Here is a 26,069-nt window from a genome sequence, read left to right on the forward strand (position 1 = left end):
AGAGAACAAGAAGATAAACAATTATATATGATATGGGATTTATTTTATCAATGGTTAGATAAAAAGACATGGTAAAGAAATAGATTAGGAAGCTTTACAATAAAAAGTTAATAGATTGATATAGAATACAATATAAAATGTATAACCATTGGATGGATGTGTAAGATTAAATTATAATGAAATTTAGAATATATCACATAAAATGATGGAAAAATAGTTTAGTCAAATGAATGATTAATGACTGATAACACAAGCACATGTTAGATTGACAAGGTGAGAATTTATACAACTTGTGAGTAATGGCAAAAAAAGGATAGCACAAAAGATTGTAATCAACTGATACACTATGTATATAACTGAAAGATGGTTTTATGTTTTTATGTCTTGTTTGTATGTTTATTGTAAAAAATAACCCCCTTTTTTTTAAAGTTACTTGTGTCAGGAGAACCTATGGTGGCCAGGTGCTAAGGCAGGGCTTCCCGCCCTCACTCTAATTATAACCAACCTTCCTTCCTTCCTTCCTTCCTTCCTTCCTTCCTTCCTTCCTTCCTTCCTTCCTTCCTTCCTTCCTTCCTTCCTTCCTTCCTTCCTTCCTTCCCTTTTTCATTCTTCTTTCTTCTTCTTTCCTCTTCTTCCTTCTTTTTCCTTCCTTGCCCTCTTCCTATTTTTCCTTCTTTTCTTTGTCTTTCCTCTTTCCCTTTCTCCTTTCCTGTCCCTTCTTGGTTGCTCAAATGCAAAAGGGGAAACATTTCTCCTCTTGTTTTATTTTTAGGTTGTTTTGCTAGCGCTCTGCCAGCAAAAATGGAGTTTGGGGGGAGGGGCACACACAGCCCTCCCGAGCTCTGTTTTCACTGGCAGAGGCACCACAAGCCAGTTCTTTGCTGTTTCCAGGGCAGCCTCATGGGCCAGATCTAACCACCCCATATCTGGCCCATGGGCCTTGTGTTTGACACCTCAGCTTTAGTACTTCAATCCACTTCGGTATTGATTCTGAATACCTTATCAGAAATTATGTGTTAATTAATTCACTAACAGCCAGAATTCAACTTTTGTAGCTACTTCCTTCAAAGTGGGCAAAGGGTACAGACAAAAATATGGGGCCTATTTCTGAGGGAAGAGAAGGATGTGTGGGTTCTGGGGGAGAGAATCAAAATGGTCACTTTATGCCAGAAAATAAGGTTCCATTTCTTTCTTTAAATCTTGGAGGAAATAACCAAAGAACAAATCGAATACAAACCAGAGTTCTTCCTACTAGGGATCTCTGATAAACATTTACCTAAAAAGATGAAATATATAACAATTCATATTCTAACTGCGGCCAGATTAGCATTTGCCCAGTGCTGGAAATCATCCTATATACCTACAGATCAAATGGTCATCCAGAAAATATGTGACTGTGCAGAAATGGACAATTTAACCATAGCACTTAAAAATAAAGAGCCTTCAGCATTTTATGATAATTGGAATGCGTGGTATAATTGGTTATCTCAGAGATAAACTGTTCAATGAACAATGGGTAATTTAAGCATAAATAGTGATAAGATGTGTATAATTAAAGTAAGGTAGGAGAATTGGATCTTGCAGACTGTCAAAAAGGATATCTGTCTGTTTTTAATGTATTTTCTTTTTTCTTCTGTTTCTTTGTTTTCTTCTTTCTTTTATACCTCTTTTTCTCCTTTTTCGGTTCGCAAGACCGAGCGTTTTTTTTTTATTCCCTTTTTTCTTTTTCCTTTTTCTCCCCCTGTTGTAGATGTAATGTTGTTATGTTTTTAATTGTAAATTTAATAAAATTTATTCAAAAAAAAAATCTTCAATGCCACTAAGTGGTGATTTCCTTCATATTACGGTGGGGATTAAGAAAGAAACCAGTATTTTAAGGTTATGCAAGACTTAAAGCACCGCTTTGTTCCCTTGACCAGTAACTCAAAATCAATCTTTCCCAAAGGCCACATACTCTAGCTTTGTCCTCTTTAGAGATGCATTGACATCACCAGCCTTGCTACTTCCAGGTGATTTGCTGAATACAAGGCGAGGGAAGTTTCTTGTTCAATAGTTGGGTAGTTGACTGCCTTGTATATATTTCAGAATTGCAAAATATCTAATTAATTGTACTGACTTGTAATATTTTTAATTATACATAATAATGATTTAAATCTACACACATAATCAGGCTGCTTGTCAAGGTCTTTTATAGGCATTTGGTTTTCTGTACTCTATCTTGAACAAGACATGCATTCCCTTCCTAATTTTGTCATGATGTAAAGATATTTTTCATCGCTATAATTGTTAATTTTTGAAGGAGGTGGATTGATTTATTGATTCATTCATAAACTGCTTTAGCAATTGACTCCATGTACATAAGACATAGGACAATATAGCAATGGCAGCTACAAAATAAAATATACAGTCATATGAATCCAGTAATACTACATTGTAAAACTACATTGATAATAAAGTAATGAACTATAAACTATAATGATAATAAACTATTACATTATATATTATTATAATAAACTATATTGTTATCAATGAAGAGACCTGCCAATTTGTCACTTGACAGAAAGAAGAAGCAAAGAAGAGAGAGAAGGAGAAGATCTCCATCCTTATTTACTTTGGAACATATTGGTTATAAATGGGGAATTGCCTAACTGTTAGAATTCTTGCAATTCCATTGTTTCTCAAGGATCTTGTTAAAGATACTATGTGAGAATTATGCATGGAAAAGAAATTAGTTTTAGTTTAGGCAAATGCCTAAACTAAAGTCTGGCCTACAATGAGTTCAGCTCCATGCAAATGGGACTCAATTTTTTTACATTGTTAAGTAATTTTTGTTTTGCATTTATACATCTGAAGCATTATTTACATATAAACTCGAATGCTGCCTCAGTCACCAAAATAATTTTAAATAACTTTCATAGGAGGATTCAAAACAAGGAAATGACAAAAGCCAAAAATATATCCCACTATTTATCATGACTACTTTCCAGTGTGTTAGATGTTATATTTAATGTTATAACATTCCATAACAGTCTTTTAAAATGATCATTTATTAGAAGAGCGAAGCACGCTTCCGAATTTTGTTCATGATATGCATCTATCCTCAGCATATGCTTAATCAACAGGATATGTTTTACTAAAACAACTTTTTCTAATGCAAATAATGCAAATAATGCAAATAATGCAAATAATGCAAATAATGCAAATAATAATAATAATAATAATAATAATAATAATAATAGAAGAATTTATGAATAGTACACCTTTTGCTAATTCTTTTTTGTTATTCGATTTTTTTTTAATGTGGGGTTGTTCTAAACAAGTATGAACATATATTTTAATTCATAGCCACATTTCCAAAGGAATATATTTTTTATGTTTTTTGTACCTCCAAGAATAAAATCAGGGTGTCTAAAAATCTCTATGTGCTAAAGTAATTAAAGAAATAAACATTGTCCACATAGCATTATATATGAACAATTGAGAACTTTCATGATTTTGGAGAGTTTAGTGTAAAACTTATTACTTATTATGCTCTCTGGCTCTCTCTTTTTTGCATGCATTTCATACACTTTTATGTAACAGATTTACCAAAAATCTGGTCCTGTGGTATTATTGCATTCAATCATCTTTTCTTTAGATGTTTTCATGATCATCCATACCTGCTGTTTCGCCTTCTGTGAACAAACTTTTATATGCTTACCATTTGTGTATTTCATTCATAACAATGTCTGATGTTTTTTTCTTGTTTCTTAATACCAAATGAGAGATACAGAATGTTTTTGTTTTAAATCAGGGGTGTACCATCTGTAGCTCTCTAAATATTGTAAATTGAGATGTAGGAAAGGAAAGCCAAGAATAGTTTCTCACAATTGTAGTCTCACAGGTTACAGTGAATTGAGATCAGGACTACATGACTTACTCATGTTCTGCTGTAATTTAAAATAAGGCCAGAATTATTTTGAAGATGAAATCTGTCCCATTATAACACACACACACACACACACACACACAGAGAGAGAGAGAGAGAGAGAGAGAGAGAGAGAGAGAGAGTCAGACATGCATTATTATAGTACAAATGATGTTTACAGTTTCTCATTGTTTATTACACTGATGTTCAAGATTATTAGGAAGCAAATACTGGATTCAATAGAAAATGAATCAAAGGTAAAGATGGATGGATGAATGGATGGATGGATGGATGGATGGAACTCCTTTGTGTCCCAAGTCCCAAAAGGCTGTCCTTCAGTAATTGCAGGAAATTGATGACCTTTTGCCTTAAAACTGCTGGTGGGATCTCTTTTCAGTTTCATATTTCAGTGTTCTTCAGAAAACTGTTCACCTTGCCATTGTAGTCATCTGTGTTCAGGATAACTGCATTTTTTTAATCAGCTGGTAAAATAGTGATGTTCAGGTCATTTCTGATTGGTAGTTGATGTCACTTCTTTACTTGAGCAGTGAATTCTTGAATTGTGAGGCTGGAAGGAGGTGTTTTGGCACTGGCAAGGGCTGCAGATACTTCGCCCTTAATTGCTCTGCTTCTGGTTCTGCCAGTTTGTTGTTCCTGATGGCTGACTCTGTAACTGTTACTAACTAGTCTGGTGTTAATGCAAAATTCAGTCCTTTGGATAAAACATTCTTTTATGTTTGACTAAACTGTCTGTCAGTCAGATTTCTCACCCATCAGTTAGTTCTTTGAGATATGTCACTGTTGTTAGGAATGTAAGTCACCTAACTGTTACTTGGGTTGGAAATGTATAAACTAAGATAGACATTTTAATACTGTCTCTTTAAGGGAATGCTAAAATTGTAATTGGGTGTGGTTACTCAAACAGCCATAAGATGGAGCCAGAAACCCGGGTTGTTTAATCTCAGGAAGTCTCAGAAGAGAGTGTGAGTGAGTCTCTGTTTCCTTCTGTTGGAAGAGTTTTGCTGTTCCTCCTAAAGACAACATGTTACTGATCGTTGATGTAAGTCTGTTACTGAACTGTTTTTGATACTGGACTTTGATATTGGAATTATCCCTGGAATGAACACTGACTGATTTACTTGTGAATGACTTGGACTGTGTGTGGACTTTGCTTTAACATTTATTGGAAGTAAAAACCTACGTTTTTACTGTACAGTGTATCTGTGTGCTATTTGTGTATTATTCAAACACTACTCTCACGACGTCTCCCTGTATGTGCTCATTCTCCTAATGGAGAATTACCTCAACAACTGTCCTCTCTCATCAGGGTTGGGTCTTCGGTTTAGTGTGTTTTTCATGTCTAAACTGTAAGGTAGGAAACTTGCCTTTTTGTTGTCCTTTGTTCTTGTGTTGTACTAGTTGTGCATTCTTTGTAAATTATGTGACCTCCTCCAATATGTCTGTTGGTAGAAGTGATTTAAGTTCTTGAAGTCTGTGTTCCGCTCTCTTCCAAAAAATCAATGGTAAAATTAATCCATCTTATTCTTTTATTGAGAAGCTGGAGTTGTGCTTTCTGCAGGATGTTTTCTGCACCGTGTCCTTTCACTGTTGATATGAGATTTTGGGGATGAGTTTGTGTTGTTTGCATCTCAAATTAAAGTACAAATGATTCCTGTAGTATGCAAGTTTTCTAGAAATCCATTTGTTTTTCCACATAATTCAGAGGGTGCTTACCACGAAGTGCATGCCTAAATGTTTATGGAGATTGTCAATCATCCAGTTCATGGTTGCTTTTCAAAAAGTAACTGAACTTTCTTGGCTTTTTTCTCTGAAAACGTTTTGCTTCTCATCCAAGAAGCTTCTTCAGTTTTGACTGAATAGTAGGAAATAGGAGAATTTATACTCTTTGCAGTCATCTGGTCATTAGTATTCTGAAGGCCAGTTGTCCGCTCTCTGAGAGTCCTTGAGGCTATTTGGGGATTTATCTATGCCCTCAGGATCACCTGAATCACAATGCAAATGGTGTGGAACTTTCTTGGGACTGCTGAAAGGACTGTGTTGTAGACAGGAGACAGCTGGTGCTGTTGAGAGGCAGCTGTTCAATTTTAACATAGATGGCTTCTTTGATCCCTCTTTCAGACAAATGGTCTTCTCCGTCCAAAATGTGGACTTTGCGGTTTTCAAAAAGCAGTGTGTGTGTGTGTGTGTCAGAGGTGGTATTCAGCAGGTTCTGACCAGTTCTGGAGAACCGGTAGCAGAAATTTTGAATAGTTCAGAGAACTGGCGGTAACCTTCCCCCAGGAGTGAGGAGGGAATGGAGATTTTACAGTATCCTTCCCCTGCCACACCCACCAAGCCACGCCATGCCCACTAAGCCATGCCATACCTACCAAGCCATGCCCACAGAACTGTTAGTAAAAAAAATTGAATCCCACCACTGGGGTGTGTGTTTGTGTGTGTGTGTGTGTGTGTGTGTGTGTGTGTGTGAGAGAGAGAGAGAGAGAGAGAGAGAGAGAGTATAGAAAAGCCAATTTAAAGACATACAGGATAGATAGATAGATAGATAGATAGATAGATAGATAGATAGATAGATAGATAGATAGATTGATGGATACATACGTATCAAACTAAAATTACAAAGCTTGCTTCAATTTTTTCCAAGCTGTGGTTTATTGTTTAAACAACGGCTGAGTCTAGAACATAACAAGCCATATTGCCCAGTCTTGTCAGTCTGTTCCTTCAGGAACTGAAAGTTGACCAGTTTCATTCACTGAATCTGACAAAGTCTCAAAAATGAAAAAAAAAATTGAAAAAAATCAAACCGATGTAATCTTTCAACTCTACTTGGAAATATGTCCAAGGAACTCAATTCACATTTTAGAAATGCTTAGGACTATGAGTCTGGCACATAACAGAATTGCAATGAATATTGTAAGGTAGTAATGGCTAGTTTAAACCAAGGCATTTACGTGGGACTCACTTCAGTTAAATAGAGATTTAGCACAAACTTCCAGTTTTTCTTGTTGTCCTGAGTCACCCTATAATGACATGTTTTCTGGAAAGCAGACCAAAAACGTTTTGACATTCTGCTTCTCTCTGCATGGAATAACTTGCATACTAATGGCACACTGGAAGGTAATCATAATTATATTTTCTCATCTAAAATGTTATGATCATTCTTTTTGGAAGAAACTGAAATGTCTTGACATTTATGATATTTATTTTGTTTGCCTAATATAACTTCAGTGCCAACTGCTGACATATAAACTGCTGGATGAACTAAATTAATTTGACTATGTAAAGACTGCCATTTCTTGGTAATGCATAATTAATCCAAATATTTCTTTAGAATTGCAACATAAATGAAATTTAATCTTTATGAGGGATTATATTCCTAAATCCTAAGGGCATTCCAATAGAACTGCAAAAGTTCTATGCTTTTCCATGCTAATGCATCTTGCAAAGTGTATACCTCCTGCCCAATGAATTAGACATTTAAATTAGATATACTTTTGTGGACTAATATTATTTTTAATAAGTAATATCTTTTTAACTTCTGCTTTAGAAAAAATATTGGATAATTTCAAAACCTGTAAACTGTAACCCAGGAAAGTACATTTTCTCTGTACATAATTTTTGTGATTTGTCATGAAAAATTTACAAATGGAAACAAACATTAAAATGTAGAATTAAAACTATCTGCCCAACAGGAATAATTTCCAATTTGGGCTTTTTAGCCGATTGTTTCTTCTCATTAGAAATTCTATTTTACTGTCTCTGCACTTTCTATTTTTCTTTCTTAACATTCTGTGGCTACCCACTGTGGTAAATTCTCATTAATCCTTATTTTGTCTTGCTTCATTAGATTTTTCTATTTGTGTTTCTACACATTTTGCAAGCTACACTCCACCACACACACTCTCATTTCACCATTGCCTCATTTTGGCTCCATTCTGATTGGTCTTCATAACCTGAAATCATTATTAGAGGAAACGGTTAATTCTTCAGTATAAATGATTCAACTCTTTAGAGGTAGAGAATGAAATATTATATCACTAGTATACAATTTGTAATTTAATGACAAATTAAATTCAGAACATTAACACATATTCAGATTGTGACTGATATTTTATCTGTGTTTCCTCTGAACAAATTATAATTCCTTACTCAATATATATTCCTGCCTTCCTAATTTTTCTGATTTTGCTATAAGTATATGCAGTACTATAAATAGCACAGTAATCATCCCATAAGTACACGGCTTCCAGAAATTATGCAGACAGATTTTTTTTGATATTTCAATTATTACTTTATCATGCTACTTTCTGTTGTGGGAAGTTGTTGTTGTTTGTTTCTACCTTATCTTTACAACCTTTTAAAATGCTGAGATTACTTTGACTAGGATGAATGGCACCCATTACAACTGGGTAGTTATTTCAGGCTAGGTCTCTGTTTTTGAGTCTTGACAACAGAGCAATGATCTTATTTTAATTATAAACCAGATGGATGATGCTTACCTTTTGTTCTACGGTGAGATGATTGGATTCCCCTTTGCTCGTTGCTTTTTAATATTTTAATAATTGCACAAACTAATCTAGGGACAGAGTCCCCTGTTACGATGCTCCTTGATTGAAATAGGTGCTATACTGGTGTCCCTATGGAAAGATAATAGGTTTCCTCAGAAGGTCAAGATGGCTGTCACAGCAGTCAAAGCCCATTTTGATCATGCTCCTATGACTGCCATCCTCAACTTTCTTTCTTTTTTTACCTTTCTGACCCCCGGGCCCCGGTGGACCTCACCAGTATTGACAATGCACTCTGTCTACTTAGTTCTGAGTATTACTAAGTGGAAGTCTACTCAAAAGTCGATCCACAAGTTCAGTTGGGATTATTTAATTTGGCTGCTAGGAATTTAATTTAGGAATGAACGGTTCTTATATTTTTTTTATGTGGCTCAATTGTTTTCTAGACTTAGTCCTTCTCTTTTATAGTTGAGTTAATAAATCTGGGCTATTTCAAAAGCGAACAGAAATAACATGTCAGTGTTTCAAGATAACAGTGTTTCAGACACTTCAACTAGTACTTCTGATACTTCAAATAACAGTCTCTCAGACACTTCAAAGCCCTGTTCTTAGAACACAGTAAATCTAGTCAAGCCACTTTACAAGTAAAAGACAAGCAGAAGACAGAGTAATCAGGTCCACCCACCATGGTGGAAAAACAGAGTCCTTGTTAGTTTTGTGCAAGAAGTGTCTATCAAGGTTCCAAGTAATACGTCCCATTCAATAAGAACTACAAAGCAGGCATATTCCTCAAAGGAAAAAAAAACTACAAAAGAAAATGGCTGCAGTTCAGCCAAATTCAGGGTTGACAGTATCTACAGTATACTTCAGTGGAAAAAGTACTGACAATTTCTCATGACATCACTGTCCCTTCCCATTGAGCAGACAAGCACTGTAACCAACATTTGGATGGTTTGTTCTCCATGGTGCCATGCTTTGGTGATGATTTTTGCAGTGGAGAAGCTTATTTTCTGTTTTTTTCCAGATCCTTTTCTCCAGCCTCAGGATGCATAAACAGATCAATGGAGTAGATGTGAATGTTGTAACCACTGCATGGAATTAGTAAACTGTTGTATATAACTGTGTTTTGCATATATCCTCTTGGTTATTAGTCATTTTGCTCAATGTTGGTATTCCCATAATGTATTTATCTCTTCTACTGCCACGGTTAAATCTGTTATGAGCATAGGGCCCAACAATGCAGTATAATCTACCATATTTTTCAGACTGTAAGACACACTTCCCTCCTCCCAAAAAGTGGGTGGAAATGTCTGTGTGTCTTATAGAACGAATATTGCAGCAGGGGGGAGGGTGGCTGATGCGGTGTCAATCAGCTGTTCTGGGTGGCAAGGATCACTGCCGCTGCTACCCGGTGGCGGGCATCACTGCTGAGCTTCCTGGTAGCAAATGGGCTGTGGTGGTGGCAAATGGGCTGCAGTGAATGGGCCATGGTGAACAGGCCGCAGTGGCAGCAAACAGGCTGCAACAAATGGACCGCAGTGGAGAATGGGCTGCAGCGGCAGCGAATGTCCTGTGGTAAACGTCTGTGGCAAATGGGCTGCGGCGAACAGGCTGAGGTGGTGGCAACAGCTGATTGGCACTATCGTGGGAGGAAAATCTAATCACCAATCAGCTGCTTGGCAGCAATATCTCCAGTGTTCCCCAGTGGCAGCAGGAGCTCAGCTCAGCTGACTGGTAGTGGTGCAGTGGAGTGGAGCCCTGAGGAACCAAACACTGGGGCCGTGATAACGTGCTGAAGCTGACCAGCCAGATGAATACTGGATGGATACTGGGACACAGAGGCAGATTATATATAATTTTTCTCTTCTAAAGCTAATGTACATTTTATAGTCTGGAGCATTTTATAATCTGATAATTTAAATTCAACAAACCCTATCGTTAGATGTTTTTAAAAGATCATAATTGCAAATGAAGCTTTTGATACTTTGCTACTATCTTTGCAGTCCAGATCTGGTTGTACCAGTCTTAATGTGATGACCCAAAGGGGTGTGGCAAAAAGGCAACACAGTCAAATAAGCAAGAAGTGTCCCTTTAATAACTCCAACTTTGCTCCCAATGTCCAGGTTACCTTCAGCTGGAGAAAAAATTCTCCCAAGAACTCCCTTTAAGTGGAGGAAATTCAGTCCAAAAAACAAAGTACATACAAATTGTAAATAAAAATCCACACAACCCACGCTGCAGTAATTAACTTGACTGGGCAGGAGAAGGAATTGCAGATTTGAAAGCCCAGCAAAACATACCCAGTTGGGAAGACACCAGCAATGCAGATAAGCCTCAACAATACCAGATAATTCAGGTTTTGCTCCTAACCGCTTTGCTGTGTGCAGCTTCCCTTTTAAAACATTGTGTTCCCAGCTGCAACTAATGAAGGGAATCAGGGCCCTTTCTTACCCCGTAAGCCATGCAACTCATGTTGTTCCCTTCTCCATTCCTCCCTGCATGCCCTAGGATGAAGAAGGCGGGGGGGCTGGGTCTTCCTCCAAATTCCCTCTCCCTTGCTCTATCTCACCCCTGCTCTGCCCAGCCGGCCTTTGTCCTCCCCCCATTTCTTCTACAGCCAATGGAGCCACACTCCCACTCCCTGTCAGCTGCTTGGCCTCCCCCTCCAAATCAGATTCCAACAGGGGCATGACACTTAAGCACTACAAAATGTTCAATATTATTTATTCATTATTACAAATATCACTAATTCATTAACTTTACTAATAATTTGGTCAAATATGAGACACAAATTCTACACCAAGGAGCTATGTGGATAATAGATATGGTATAAGACACAGAGATGAAATTTTATTAGAATATTTCAGATTTGGCCAAATTATATTTTCTAGGTTGTGTATAAAACTGTTAAAAATAAAAATAAACCAATTGCAACTGTTTTTTAATTTGTTTTAAAGTGTAGGCTAATAAGCAGAAATATATAAATTAGATTCTATAAAATTCTGTGATTTAATGCTGCATTCAATTTAAAATAACAATTATTAAACTCAAAGATTAATTATTTTGATATGAATTAGCCAGTTTGATGTAGCAGTTAAAGTATCAGGCTAGAAATTGAGAGACTATTATTTTTTGCCCTGCCTTAGGCACAAAGCCAGCTGGGTGGCCTTAGGCCAGCCTAAGCCAGCCACTCTTAGCCCCAGGAAGCAAGCAATGGGAAACCACTTTTGAAAATCGTGCCAAGAAAATTGTTGAACTAGTCCAGGGGGTGAAGATTTCCTTGAAGGAACAAAGTATCAAAACTGAAGTTTAAAGCAAATATATTAAGTTATAGAGATAGATATCCATTATATCTCTGAGTTCTTTCCTGCCTTGCCCATATATGGAAGGAAACGCTGAACTTACAGATCATCCTGCAGAAAGGACTGAAAAAAAAAAAAAAACCAATTACTACCAACCTGCCTTCCATCAAGGACCTGTATACCTGCACAAGTCAAAAAGAGGGCTGTGAAAATATTTCCAGACCAGGGGTGAAATTCAACTACCTCGGAAAAAAAAATCTGACCACTTTAATGAAAATTTGGTGTGGAGAGATCTGTTGGTCAAATCTCGTCTGACATTAACTATTCTTAAATTTCATACAAGTCTAGCAAACCAGAATGTGGCTTGTTTTTATCTTAGCATCATTTGTGAGCTAAGTCATTATGATTTGTAAACTTTGGTTTATTGCTTCATGTTATAGATATAAGCCATTATAACTTCTTTAACAAACCTTGGTTACAATGGCACAGTGCATGTGCAAACTATACTTTTTGACTTAGAGGTAACTTATTCCTAAATTAATGTCTTGATGAAGTTGCAACATAGCTGAGGTAAAAAAAAATGGTTGGGGAAGGATTTTATTTTTAATTTCAGAGTTCTGAATCATTACAATTTTTTGTTTGAATTGTCATTTTCCTTTAAATAATACTTGTATAGAAGTACTGTTTTAAAACTTTAATTAATGGGATAATGGGATTAATCTTCTCTCCAATGAGGTCACGTATTCTTTTAGGTCAAAACAAAATCCATTTCCTATCAATCTGTGCCAGCTTCAGAGAGTGGGAACTTTGCAACACAGGTTTACTAAAAATAAACTGGAAATTATAGTTTTGTACACAGAAAATGAGTGCCTGGACACAACTTAGTACTTTAAAAAGCCCCAAATATTCAACATGACATCATTGTTTTAGTTCAAGTTAAAAGATCTATGTGTGAAAGGAGACTCCCACTTCCACTTGTTGGATTGGGAACCTTAAATGTGGGAAATTCATTTGCAAGTGACATTGTTTTTAACTGAATTGCTTCTTGATGACCTTTGTCCAGCTACCCATTCTAAGGTGACACCTCCACCCCCCAATTCAGAGACATTTCAGATTACAGCTGGATCAGGAAAGGTCCTAGTTATTATAGATTCAGTGAATCCATATCATAAAAGCCTTCTGAACATTTAACTTTAATCAGAATACTTCTGATGTGTCTTTACCTTTTCCACTTCTCACAGCACCATAATCATATATGTAAGTCTAAAGCTTGCAGTCAATGGCAAATACGCATTTGTGTCTTCCCCGTCTGTCTTTCCAGATTGTGAATTAATTTAAAAAAAATATTTTTACCTCTCTCTAAAATAAAAGAGTAAAATATAAAATAAAATAAGCAACAACAATAGCAGATGCCTTCAGATAATTTCAGTTCCTAGCAGCTGCATTCAGGAAGTCTTGCAAGTGCTTTCTTCCAAGAACGTGTAGATTTTCAAGATTAACCAATAACCTGTTTCGAGTTGGACCGCCCAAGGATTAAAAAAGACCTGTATCTGGGATCAGCTAAGAATAGCTAGATGAGGCCATCTGCTGATATTCATGGTCCTATCTTTTTCTGTTTCCACTCCCTCCCTCTCTCTCTGTTTCTTTTCCCCTCCCACTATTCACATTTATTTTGTTGTCAAGAAAACTGTATGGCTAGGTACTTGTATTGTCCAAAACCTGAACTTAACTAATATTATTTTATTGAGATTATTCCTCTCTTTTTTTTCTTTAGGGGATTCAGTGATTATCACAACAGTTTCCCTGTTTCTTCTTTCTTGCTAGTATTTGACTGATCGGTTTTTTTTTACCTCAGTAATTCTTTCATTTCCTTGGGAAAGGAAGCATACGGTTTATAGAAAAACAAGGACAATTGCAACTGTATTTATTTATTTGTTTGTTTTCTATAGCTGCCTAATTCAACCAATTAACTCTGAGAGTCTTACATTTCTAAAATTCTAAAACAAAATAATTTAAAAGATACTAAAACAATAAAAACATCTACAAAATAAATAAGTATAAACAGCAGCTGTGATATTAATCAACTAATGTTCACCGGTAGTAGCAGAAATGAAATAATCTGGAAGCTATAATATATTAACTTTTTCTTTCCTAAATCAATTGTACGGATATCATTCCTGCTTTTATCCAGATTAAAATTAGCAGTCTTTTAATCTTCAATATTTTTAGAGATATAACCCACGCACATTGTTGAAATGATTAGAACTTTTCTTTCAGACTCTGCAGGGTTTTTACTTTTTTTAAAAAACTTTCCCCATTCTACTTTCCTGTGGGCTATATCAGCATCACTTGTTCTGGCTAAGACAAATGTGGCCATTCCAGTTTGACAGCTCCTGAAAATTTTTCAACAGTGAGTAATGTGCAAAGATGCCTTGAGCTTTACAGCTGCAATAACTTTAATGTGCTAATCATCAAATGCCACTATGACAGAATTGATGTGAAGAACATTGCTGGTCATGTCTCTTGAAAACCTTACACTCATTGAATTTGGGAATAATGGAAAGATGTTGCCAACCTTAGGGTCATTTTTTGCAAACTCCTGCTAACTAAAAATAAGAAGCTAAATTGTAAAAGACAAAAAAAGTATCATATTTACAAGGAAATTTTAAAAAGCTCGTGTTTGTTCATGCAGTTTCTGTATGTGCACCTAGATTTCAATATAGGACACAGTGGCTCAGTGGTTAAGACGCTGAGCTTGTTGATCAGAAAGGTCGGCAGTTCGGCAGTTCAAATCCCTAGCACCACGTAACAGAGTGAGTTCCCGTTACTTGTCCCAGTTTCTGCCAACCTAGCAGTTTGAAAGCATGTAAAAATGCAAGTAGAAAAATAGGGACCATTCTGGTGGGAAGGGAACAGTGTTCTTTGCTGCGCCTTCGGCATTTAGTCATGCTGGCCACATGACCACGGAGACGTCTTTGGACAGCGCTGGCTCTTTGGGTTTGTAACAGAGATGAGCACTGCCCCCAGAGCCGGAAACGACTAGCACGTATGTGTGAGGAGAACCTTTACCTTTAAGATTTCAATAACTGCATATTTTACAAGTCTGAATCCTGAAGATGTCAATTGTTCAGAATAATTTACATCATACATTCAAGTTTAAATTGTCAACATTTTCTATTTGTAATAGATCTTTAACAGCTTTGATATAAAATCTAGAGAGGGATGAGACTGAGCTGCATTTGACTATTGAGTATTATGTCACTTGTCACAGAGTCCTTAACTAAGAACCATAATTTGGAATTTATTTTTTTAATACATTTTTTATTTTATTTTATACAAACAATCCATCTTCCATTTAAACAGTGTGTCGTCTGGGTACAAATATCTTGCGCAATAACAATTACAGATTCTACATATTCATTGCTTAGTATTAATATTCTATTCTTACTTAATACTAATACACATAATATATCTAATTCTTATAACATTCACCATTTTAACATTTAATTCTTTTCACATGTTTACTATTTTTTGCTTAGCCTTCTTTAATTTCTAACTTCCATATTTATTCTCCAGCCATTGATAAAATAATTCCCATATCATATAGTATTCAGTTTGTTCCTTTTCTTTAATTGCTAGTGTTAGCCTATTCATTTCTGCACATTCTAATATTTTCCTGATCACATTCTCTTCAGTTGGAATCTCTTCACTTTTCCAATTTTGTGCAAATACAATTCTAGCTGCAGTTAATACACGAATAATTAAATATACATTCTCTTTACTGTAATTTGGAATTTCTGTTGCTAAGCAAGATAGTTATTGAGTTATGCCCCACATTTATGACTTTTTTTTTGCCATGATTGTTAAGTCACTGCAGTTATTAAGTGAAACATGAGGTTCTTAAGTAAATCTGGCTTTGTCCACTGATGACTGCTTGTTGGAAATCTGGAAGGTTGCAAATGGCACTCGCATGACCCTGAGATGCTGCAATTGTCATAAATACATGCCAGTTGCCAAGCACCTGCATTTTTATCTTATGACCCTGGGGATGCTGCAAAGATCAGAAGAGTGAAGGCCATACATAAGTTACATTTGTAAGGCCATTGCAACTTTGAATGGTCATGGTCACTCATTGAATGGATGGTAAGTTGAAGACTCCCTTTATTTGTCAAAGTAGACACTATTATGCAAATGAAATGTATGGAATCAAATAAAAGAATGCACCTGGCTAAATTGTAATTTAATTTACTGCATTTACTATGACTATTCTCTACATAGTTAATGGATTTGCCACATGTAAAGGTGACAGTTTAATACTGTCTGGTTCTTTGATAGTTGCCTCAAACTGAAAGTATTTCTATCCAAGAATGAGACTTACAACATATTCTTTAGCAGGATTGAAACGACAAAGATAAGTTTATAAAAACTTCAGCAACTGAACTATTTGTCACTTATATAATCAATTTATTCCCTAATGTATCAGAAGGGAGAGTTTTCTATTGTCTTGTAAAAGGAGCTGGAATTTTCTACTGATAATGGAAGAATTTGTAGCTGGTTGTTCAGATGACCATTTCCTGAATCTTTGCCGGTAAACTCCATTGCATCTTGAAATATTTGCAGAGGTTTTGAGTATAATCCTAACGGGTTCATAGGCCACAGGAGCACCTGAAGTTTTTGATTAGGAATTTCAGATATATAGTAGCAGTGCAATTTCTTTTTTCCTTTCATGGTTATTATAACTGTTTTCCACTGGCCACAGTTCCAGTCTTTGAGACTGAAGTTGTTTTCCTTTCTGACTAGAAATGTAAGAAATTGAATTTGTCGTCCTGTAGATGCTAATGCATTTCATGGATTCATAGTCACAATATATACATATTCATGAAAATCGGTTTCATTAACACTTACCATCTGTTTTTATAAATGTTATACACACACACACACACACAGGGAGAAGGGGAGAGAGAGAGAGAGAGAGAGGAGGGGGGTAGTCCTCAACTTATGACCACAAAACTTATTTTGTTGAGTGAAACATTTGTTAAGTATCCTATTCTACAACTTTTCTTGCCACTGTGAATCATTGAAATTGTTAGGTTAGTAACATGGTTGTTAGGTGAATGAGGCTTTCCATTGATTTTTCTTGTGAGGAGGTTGCAAAAACTGATCACATGACCCCAGGGCACTGCAACCGTCATAAATATGAACCTGTTGCTAAGCATGTGAATTTTGATCGTGTGACCAACGGTCATAAGTCACTTTTTCACCATTGTAACTTTGAATGGTCACTAAAGGAACTGTTGTAAGTCGAGGAATATATAATATACATACACATACACACACATACGCACACATACATACACACACACACACATATACATATGTGTATGTATGTATATGTATGTGTGTGTATATTTAGAATGGCCACTTATCTCTGTTGAGGATCTACTTTTATGTCAAGAGGAGTAGAATAAGCCTTGACATCAAGAGGATTACACATACAGTGTGTATGGATTAATCCTCTTGATGTCAAGGCTTATTCTACTCTTGACATAATAGTAGATTCTCAACAGAGATAAGTGGCCATTCTAAAAATGATTGTTTTCTGTTTTAAAACCTACTGTTAAAAAGTTTTATTTTTAAACTATGCTTTTAAACAAAGACATTCCAGGCCAGTATTTGGTATACACCTAAATTAACACAAAACCACACTCTGAACTTTTCTTTAAATAGCTTTGTTTTATTTTAAAGGTGCTTGAAATAGAATCCCAGTGACTTACAGTGGCAAAGGATAACATCTGCAACTCTATTGAGTTAAATTAAATTCAGTTAAGTTAAACAAAAAAAGCGTAGCATTTCTTTAGAAGGAGATGTTTTTGATCACAACCTTAAGATCATGGTTATATACGTATTTATGGACCATGATTAATGATCTTGTAATATCCATTGATTTCTTATGCAACATGGTTTTATTCACACACAGAGTAAGAAACTCAAGCTTCGTATATGTAGAACAGTTCTCAACTGCAAACTCCATAAGATTAACATAAAGAGAATCACTAGATAACCACTAACACTTGGTTATCTAGTGAGCAGAGTTAGGCATCATGTTGTAGTGTAGAAATCTATAAATCATCTATTCTGAACCACCGTTTAAGACCTAAAATGATATTTTTGTGTTGGTTGTGCTATATTAGGTTGCATGGTCAGGGCTTTTTGATAAAGTTGGTGGGTATATATTTTGTTGGAAGATTTTGCATAGATATCTATATAGATGATAAAAACATAATTTGCAACAAGATAGTCTGGCAAACCTTTTATAATGTTTACATACATCGAAAACATCCCAGAAACCACCAACAGATTATTACAACCACCTCCAGAAGAAAAAAGAGGAGTCATCTAAAGCAGAACTATCAAACTCCTGGCCCATGAGCTGGATGCTTCACATGCCGGCCACACCCACACCTGGTTTAGTGATGGGGAAAAAAGTCCAAATACATCACAGGATGCCACTGTGACGATACGGGTTTGACACCCCTGATCTAAAGCATGCAGTGTAAGTACTGTAACAGCTGCTATGTATGACAAATAGGTAGAAGACTAGCATGAATACCAACTAGCAGTCAGAAGACATGTTGAAAATGACAGCCTCAGATCCATCTTGATTCAGATTTAGGGCTGCCACGGGGAGGATTGGCAAGCTATGGGAATGGGAGAGTAGAGAAAAGGGAGGATAGCCACAACAACATTCTTTCAACCTGGGATCAAGGATGACTTGCTGGACTTTGGTGAGGAGTGACTGGACTTGGCGGGAGTTCAGAATTGAGGTGGATTGGAGAGTGTGACTTGCAAGCCATAAAATGGGGCAGGGTGTGAGTTTTAGTATGGGAAGAAGAAAATGTGGGAATTTAGATTTTGGTTTTCCCCAAATAACCCAACATGACTTCTCTAATAAATTCTTACTTTGATGGACTTTGTCTCTGAGTTTTGAGTCGGAAGGGAGAGTTTAGTTGGAACGCTGACATAAAATTCTTTAGTTTCACAAACTTAACCATAGTTTTAACTGGGAAACTGTGACCATCCTATACCAAGCCAAGTTCTAAAACATTAGGGAATTCCTAGAAGCCTGGACAAATTGAATCAGACAAATTGACTATCAGCAGATACATGAGATAAACAGGATACACATACCATTAAAAGCAACAATCAAAAGGCCAAAAGCAAAAATTCCTAACTAGAAATAAAAACTGGCCGAGCAGAAATTAACACCAAGATTGATACTAGGCCAACAATCAAGAAGTAAACAATGCCCTGTCAAGGAACTACCAACTTAGAGATAAAAAGCTAAACAGTAAACAACAGCCTATTAATGAAACCACCAAGACCTCTCCCATCAACCCTGACAGGGCAAGCCACCAGTATATAAAATGAGGCAAAACTCCGCTCTCTTCTAACACTAATTATGATGTAGTTTGGTAATGAAGTGTCTGCAAGAAAATAACCAAGTTCAAAGAGCACCACAGAACCCACAGTTCAGTCTAAGGGTTACATATATTTGCTTCCCTTGGGGTTGATGGATACAAGCAAAGAAACAAAGCTAAAGGTAAAAAAACAGGAGGAAATATATTGTGCAGCTCATTAAAAATTATTAAAAATAAAAAAGATGGATTTTTTTTGGAATGTTGTTATGCTGATAGAAAAGTAATATAAAGTTTATTTAAAAAGCAGGAAGTCCATTTATAAAAGCATACTTCTACTTATTTAGTTATGCAGGACTAAAACCTGGGTATGTAAGGAAAATTGTGTAAGTAAACAGAATACAGTGGTCATGTGTTATTTAAGAAGTGTGTGTAGTAAAAGAAGAAATGATAAGCTCAAAAATGAATGAATGTGGAATGAATATAAATGTGAGTGAGAAATATAAATAGGCATTATATAAAATGAATCAGCAGTGAACTGCAGAACAGGAAGAATGAATGAGTTGAGAGGAAGACTCAGGATGTTTTCTTGCCAGAAAGAAAAGTGACAAAGTCAAAGAACAGAAGATAATATATTCAAATAATGTATGGATAGGGATGGAAGCAAAACAGAGGTGGTATTCAGCAGGTTCTGACCAGTTCTGGAGAACCAGTAGCAGAAATTTTGAGTTGTTCAGAGAACTGGCAAATACCAGCTCTGACTGGAGATTTTACGGTATCCTTCCCCTGTCACGCCCACCAAGCTATGCCCACAGAACCGATAGTAAAAAAAAATTGAATCCCACCACTGAAGCAAAGATGCTGACAAGCATAGAAAGAAGCCAAGAAAGGCAGTTTGGTGTAGTGTTAAGGCACCAGGCAACATGTGAGTTCTAGTCCTGCCTTTTGTCATGAAAGCCAACTAGGTGCCCTTGGGTCAGTCGCTCTCTCTCTCTCAAAATAGGAGGAGGAAGTTGTGTTGGATATGTTCACTGCCTTGAGTTATTTGTAAAAATAATAATGGTTGGATAAAATAAATAAATAAAATAAATATACTGGGTGGAGTTGTATACATTCGACTGATTTAGCTCTATTTCCTTTCCTTTTCTTCTCTCGTGTCTTAATTTCTTTGCATTACTCTGTCTTGCTTCCTTGCTATGCTTCTGCATAACCTTACTTGCCCATTAAAGAATAAAATGTTGGGGCCTAAATGTTTTTATATTTTGAGGATTTTTTTCCTTGACATTTAACACAGCACAGTACTTGAACAAAATGGTTCAGTTGAGATCAGCATATGTAAGACTGATTGTAGGGGTGACACTGAAATATAATTTTATCAAATTTTATCTATATATTAAATTACTGTATTTTATTCCAATTTCATTTTAAATGGTATTTTATTCCAATTTCATTTTAAATGGTATTTTATTCCAATTTCATTTTAAATTGTATTTTATCCAATTCCATTTTAAACAATTTTTATCGGATTTCTGTAATAATTTGTGTCTGGAACTCTGCACTTTGATGTAGCCCAAGGGCTAATCAACGAAGTAAACTAACTATAAAAGTTAAAATTGTTTTCTATTTCCTAGCAGGTCCACTCTACATTCTGGTTACAGATGTCATTTATGTGGAGTTCTGCTTTGGCCCTGAAGTCCGCTCAGCTTCCTGTGTTTCGACGGATGCCTTTCATAGCTGCCTGGAACGCACCAACAGATCATTGCTTCATTCGATATAATATCACAATCAGCTTAAAAATGTTCCATGTGATCGGAAGTCCATTTGCCAAAGCAAGAGGACAGAATGTGACTATATTTTATGTCAACAGGCTGGGATATTATCCCTGGTACACATCCCAAGAAATCCCAATCAACGGTGGCCTCCCTCAAAATTTCAGCTTGCAAATGCATCTGCAGAAAGCTAACCAAGATATTAACTACTATATTCCTGATAAGAATTTCACTGGGTTGGCAGTCATAGACTGGGAACACTGGAGACCCCAATGGGAGCGTAACTGGAACACCAAAAACATTTACAAGAGGCAGTCGAGAAAACTAATTTCCAAACTGCAAGAGAATATTTCTGCAAATTCTATTGAACGTTTAGCTAAATTTTCTTTTGAGAAATGTGCTAAGGCTTTCATGAAAGAAACAATTGAACTGGGGATTAAAAGCAGGCCCAAGGGCCTCTGGGGATATTACTTATATCCCGACTGCCACAATTACAATTTCCACGAGCAGAACTATACTGGCTCATGCCCAGAAAATGAACTCATGAGGAATAATGAACTGTTGTGGTTGTGGAATAGCAGTGCAGCATTATATCCCTCCATTGGTATTAAGAAATCTCTTGGAAGCAGTGAAAACACATTACGCTTTTCACAGTTTAGAGTGAAAGAATCCATGAGGATTTCCTTTATGACAGCCCACGATTATTCTCTCCCAGTATTTGTGTACACTCGACTAGACTACAGAGATCAGCCTCTGTTATTTCTTTCTATGGTAAGCTCTCTGGAGATCATCAACTCTGTGGCTTCTCTAGAACAAATGCACCATTTGCCGTGGACCAGTGCAACTCTTAAATCAGGAAGAGCTAATTCACATTTAACTTCAACCAAGAACACCCAAGGGCATTTGGTTGGCCACAATGGGAAAACAATACTGGATTAAATAAGACCTTGCTCTGATCCAGCAAGTTTCTTTTTAGGTTCTTAAAATACAGGGCAAATTCTCTCTCTCCTTCACCATTTCCCAGCTAACTAACCACATCCCAGTTGCCACATTCTTATCATTCCTGACTCCTTTTTACACCCTCAGACAATTACCTAACATCATGCTGTCAGTGAGGTCCTTCCCTTTCCTAATACAACGCCTAGATTTGATTAATGGCCATTGCCTGTAGTTGGAGTGGAAAATCTGTGAATTAAGTCGCTAAGAGTCATTAGATTGTGGTGGAGGTGCAAGTTAAATAAACACGTGTTTATTTATGACATTGAATCCATTTTAATGTCAGGTAAGAGAAGCATAATGTCAGAGTATCTGGAATGCTGTAACTATTATAATCATCACTAGCTCTCAATTCATTTCTCTTCTAAGCCAACATTTCTTCATAGTAAAAAAAATGTTTCAAGGCATATAGAATTGCAACCTTAGACATTTTGGGGGAAATCATTCAAAATTATTTATTTTAACACATCTCAACATCACACCATATCTTTGTGTGCAGACATTTTATGTCTGAAGAATAATTTACTTTTTTCCTTTTAATTGACTGTTCTCACTCCTCTTGCCTGACTAATGACTCAGGATTTGCTTATGTGTTTATAGAATTTATGCTTTCATTTGAATATTTATTTAAACAATTACAAATCTCAGGTTTGGCTTTCTATATTTGAAATCAACCAGCATGAAATGAATAAGCTATATGCACAAAACAAACTTAATCGCATCTGTTAAAGACCTTAGGGCTTCATCTGCACAATGCATCCCTCTCCATCTTTCTCTTCCTTCTTCTCACCTTCTTTCTCTTCCACTCTCTCTCCCTCTCCCTCTATTTTTATCTCCAGTTGGTTAGTGTATGGTTCACTGTATTGTTACATTTTGTTTTGAGCTTCTTCTTTTCTCTATAACAGTTGCTTGCAGCAGAATACATAAAATGCAACCTTAGAAGACAGGAATAAGACTGATATAAATACAAATGATTTTTTTTTTAATCTGATATAAGTTTTAGAGGGTACATCTAAAATTCAGAAAAAATGGCTCAGAGTAGAGATGTTTTACATTTCTCCCTCTCTCCCAATATTGTAATGTTGAAAAAAATAATATCTAATCTCATATTTTGAACAGGAAAGTTTTTTCTAGATTCATGACAAAGAGAATTATGCAACGTCTATCTTATCTTCAAATTGGCATGCTGAAATTGAAATAACAAAATACCCTTATTACAGATATAAAACTGATTGAAGATGAACCACATTAAAACATGAATATTTGCAGCAATTAGTTACTAATTCTTCTGAAAGCTTGGCTACTCAGAATGGGGTACCTCATAATGATGCTGTTAATGTTTTTAATGACACCAGTGATGATATACAATAATTGACTGACAATATTTTCTTCTGTTCCTGTGTAGCAAGATCTTGTTAGCACAATTGGTGAGAGTGCTGCCTTGGGAGCTGCAGGAATTGTTATTTGGGGAGACATGAATTTAACATCATCAGAGGTAAACTAAAGTCATTGTTTTAAAATCTTTAACTTGCTTAAAAGTCCTCCTTTTGACACAATATTATTGAATAAAGTAGACTCAGTTTTTATCTATCCATTTTTCTCTTATGAGTAGGAGAAGTTTCAAGGAACATTAGGCAAAAACCTATAACTTTATTTTAAAGCTTTGGAAAGTAAGATCATATATATATATATATTATATGACAGCCTTCCCATTGGACAGCCTTCCCATGATTTGCATATTTCTTCTTTCTTGCAGTCCAATTGCACAAAGGTGAAGGAATTCATTGCTTCTAAGTTAGGTCCCTATATCACCAATGTAACCAAAGCTGCGGAGTTGTGCAGCCAGCATCTGTGCCAGAATAATGGAAGGTGCATACGAAGAAATTGGAAAGCTTTGGATTATCTTCATTTAAATCCTCAGAATTTTCAAATCAGAGCTTCAAAGAGTGGAGTAACTGTGAGAGGGGTAGCATCTTCAACTGACCTTCATACAATGGCAGAGAAATTCACTTGTCATTGTTACCAAGGATTTGAAGGAGCTGATTGCAGGAAAATTAAGACTTTCGGCTGTCAACCAGGGCACTCTGTGACTTTAATTTCATCCAGAATAGTAATTATGATAAACTTGGTTTCCTTCATCTTTTTAATTGTTGAGATTTCTTTTTGACAATGGCAAAGTAGCAATTCTCCATAAAATCTGTTGCTCCAGAAGAGCAATAAAAGTGAAATCCTATGAATTCTTATTTTCATGCAAAAGGTTGTAGACAAACTTAAAACCATAGTTTAACACACCTTGATCTTGGCCTGCAACAGGCAAACTTCTTCATTGATTTATGTCACTTGTATAATGGTGTCACTAAATAATTTGCATCATACTTGACATAGTGATGCAAATAACATTGCTATGCTAATGATATCACCTCTGCAATTATATACTTTAATATTTAATGGATGTTACTGGAATAACACATCCCCTCTTCACCCCTTTCAATACATTAAAACGAGATTTCATTCTATAGGAGAAAACCTGAAACTAACGCATGCAGTATTTTGCTTCTGCGAGCTAGCTTTCTGGTGTTTTCCTACTATTGCAAACATGTAAAAATTGGCAGGTGCATTTTGTACAATCTGCCCAATGGTTTTATTCCAACATCACAGCAATCAAAAGGAGCAGCAGTGAAATCTCAAGCACCTTTCACACAATTATCAGCTTTGCATCGCTAAGCATTACTTTTGCAATACTCAGTAAGTGTCATCATTATCCCCTCTTTAAGCTGACCAGCAATTCTTCCAGCTGGCCAAGAAGACAATTCTCAGAAAGGCTGTTTATTTTATTGTGGAGAGAAGCACTTCAAAAGAGCCCTAGAATTTATCTTCAATGAAGTAGTATATTGCTTATTCAGATACATCAGGACTGTCAAACTCGCAGCCTGCGGGCTGGATGTGTTACGTACTGGCTACGCTCATGCCCAGTTTAGTGAAGGGGGAAAAAGTCGTGATATGTCATACGATGATACCATGACAATGGGAGTTTGACATCCCCGAGATACATACTTACCTACACAACATTGTGGGGGGACAAGTATCATTTATAGGAAGTAGTGTCAAAATACAAGGCAATTTACTTGGTGTGACAAGCAGGCATGCTACCTAACCATGGTGCTTTATAAAAATAAAATGAGAAAGGCAGACTTCATTAGCCATTTCCAAATAAGGTGACGCTTCTCTGAATTATGAAACCGGTTCTTCCTTTTTCCCCCCATTTCATTTTAATTTGATCTTCAGACACCTACACAGGTGAGGCAAATACAAGGAGAGCAATCAATTCAGTGTTAATTCCAGATAAGGCATTCAAAAGTGCCTAAAGTAAATGGGAAAATAGAGATATGGATCATCCCAATTGCCAATGCCTTTTTACCCATCAGACTTCTCCAATCCCACTTTCCCAGTGCAAACATTTGAGCTGATTTTCAGCTAAACTTAGACTTACACAGAAGCTCTGCTAATGTATCACTTGTAGATTTCTAGGCTTCTAAAATTTAGAAAAACTTCCAAAACTTGTAAGAAGGAAGGTGGTAGCTACATTGGGGGGTGAGGGTGGGGTAGGTATAGCTATTCGTTGTTATTGTGGTTGGTTGCACAGTAAGTCAGATATTTAGAGCTATTAAGTTCTTCACAAGGACCTGGGACAAGCAGATATTGTTGTTTCACGGTGTTAAAGTTATTGAATGATGGATTAATGAAGTCTTGAGTTTAAAGAGCAAAATGGATGCCTTAAACCTTCTCGATACACACTCCTGGTTTAAAGCACAAAACCTCTATGCTCCTCTGAGACTCACGATCAGTTTAATTAATGGGTTAATCAACTAAAGCTTAATTATAACAGGCAATTTTTATACTCTTCTATTATGAATTAACATTATTATTTGATGGGAATGAAATGGATTAGTGCGAGTAAGGAAATTATAATAAACCTTGGTTCAATTGACTGGAGGAGGCAGTAATTAGTAATTAATAAAAGAGCATTATCATGCTACAGGACACATAAACCAAACATTTTTTTATATATTTACCAGGAAGTAAGAAAGCTTTTCTTTAAGAAATTAGATCCACCCTCCCCAAATGAGGAAAGTGAAACAGTTGTTTCAGTACTCATG

The 26,069-nt window shown here is 36.1% G+C and overlaps 1 protein-coding gene across 2 annotated transcripts in view; it reads left to right on the plus strand.

Annotated features, from left to right (window-relative positions):
• LOC113445100 (hyaluronidase-4-like) overlaps positions 1–24,135 on the plus strand; it is a 63,348-nt gene extending 39,213 nt beyond the window's left edge. Inside the window, exons 1-4 of one of the 2 annotated variants that reach the window (XM_087934100.1) lie at positions 3,346–7,042; positions 20,779–21,687; positions 23,318–23,407; positions 23,669–24,135. In XM_087934100.1, the coding sequence (XP_087790226.1) occupies positions 6,956–7,042; positions 20,779–21,687; positions 23,318–23,407; positions 23,669–24,079 (1,497 nt within the window). In that variant the 5' untranslated portion in view covers positions 3,346–6,955 and the 3' untranslated portion in view covers positions 24,080–24,135. Of the gene's footprint in view, positions 1–3,345; positions 7,043–20,778; positions 21,688–23,317; positions 23,408–23,668 lie in introns of those variants that run through there. The other variant, XM_087934101.1, reaches the window with a different exon arrangement.
• Positions 24,136–26,069: the final 1,934 nt, after the last annotated feature.

This window comes from Pseudonaja textilis, chromosome 5 (genome assembly GCF_049901715.1).
Source record: "Pseudonaja textilis isolate UNSWEBS1 chromosome 5, rPseTex1.2, whole genome shotgun sequence".
NCBI lineage: Eukaryota > Metazoa > Chordata > Lepidosauria > Squamata > Elapidae > Pseudonaja > Pseudonaja textilis.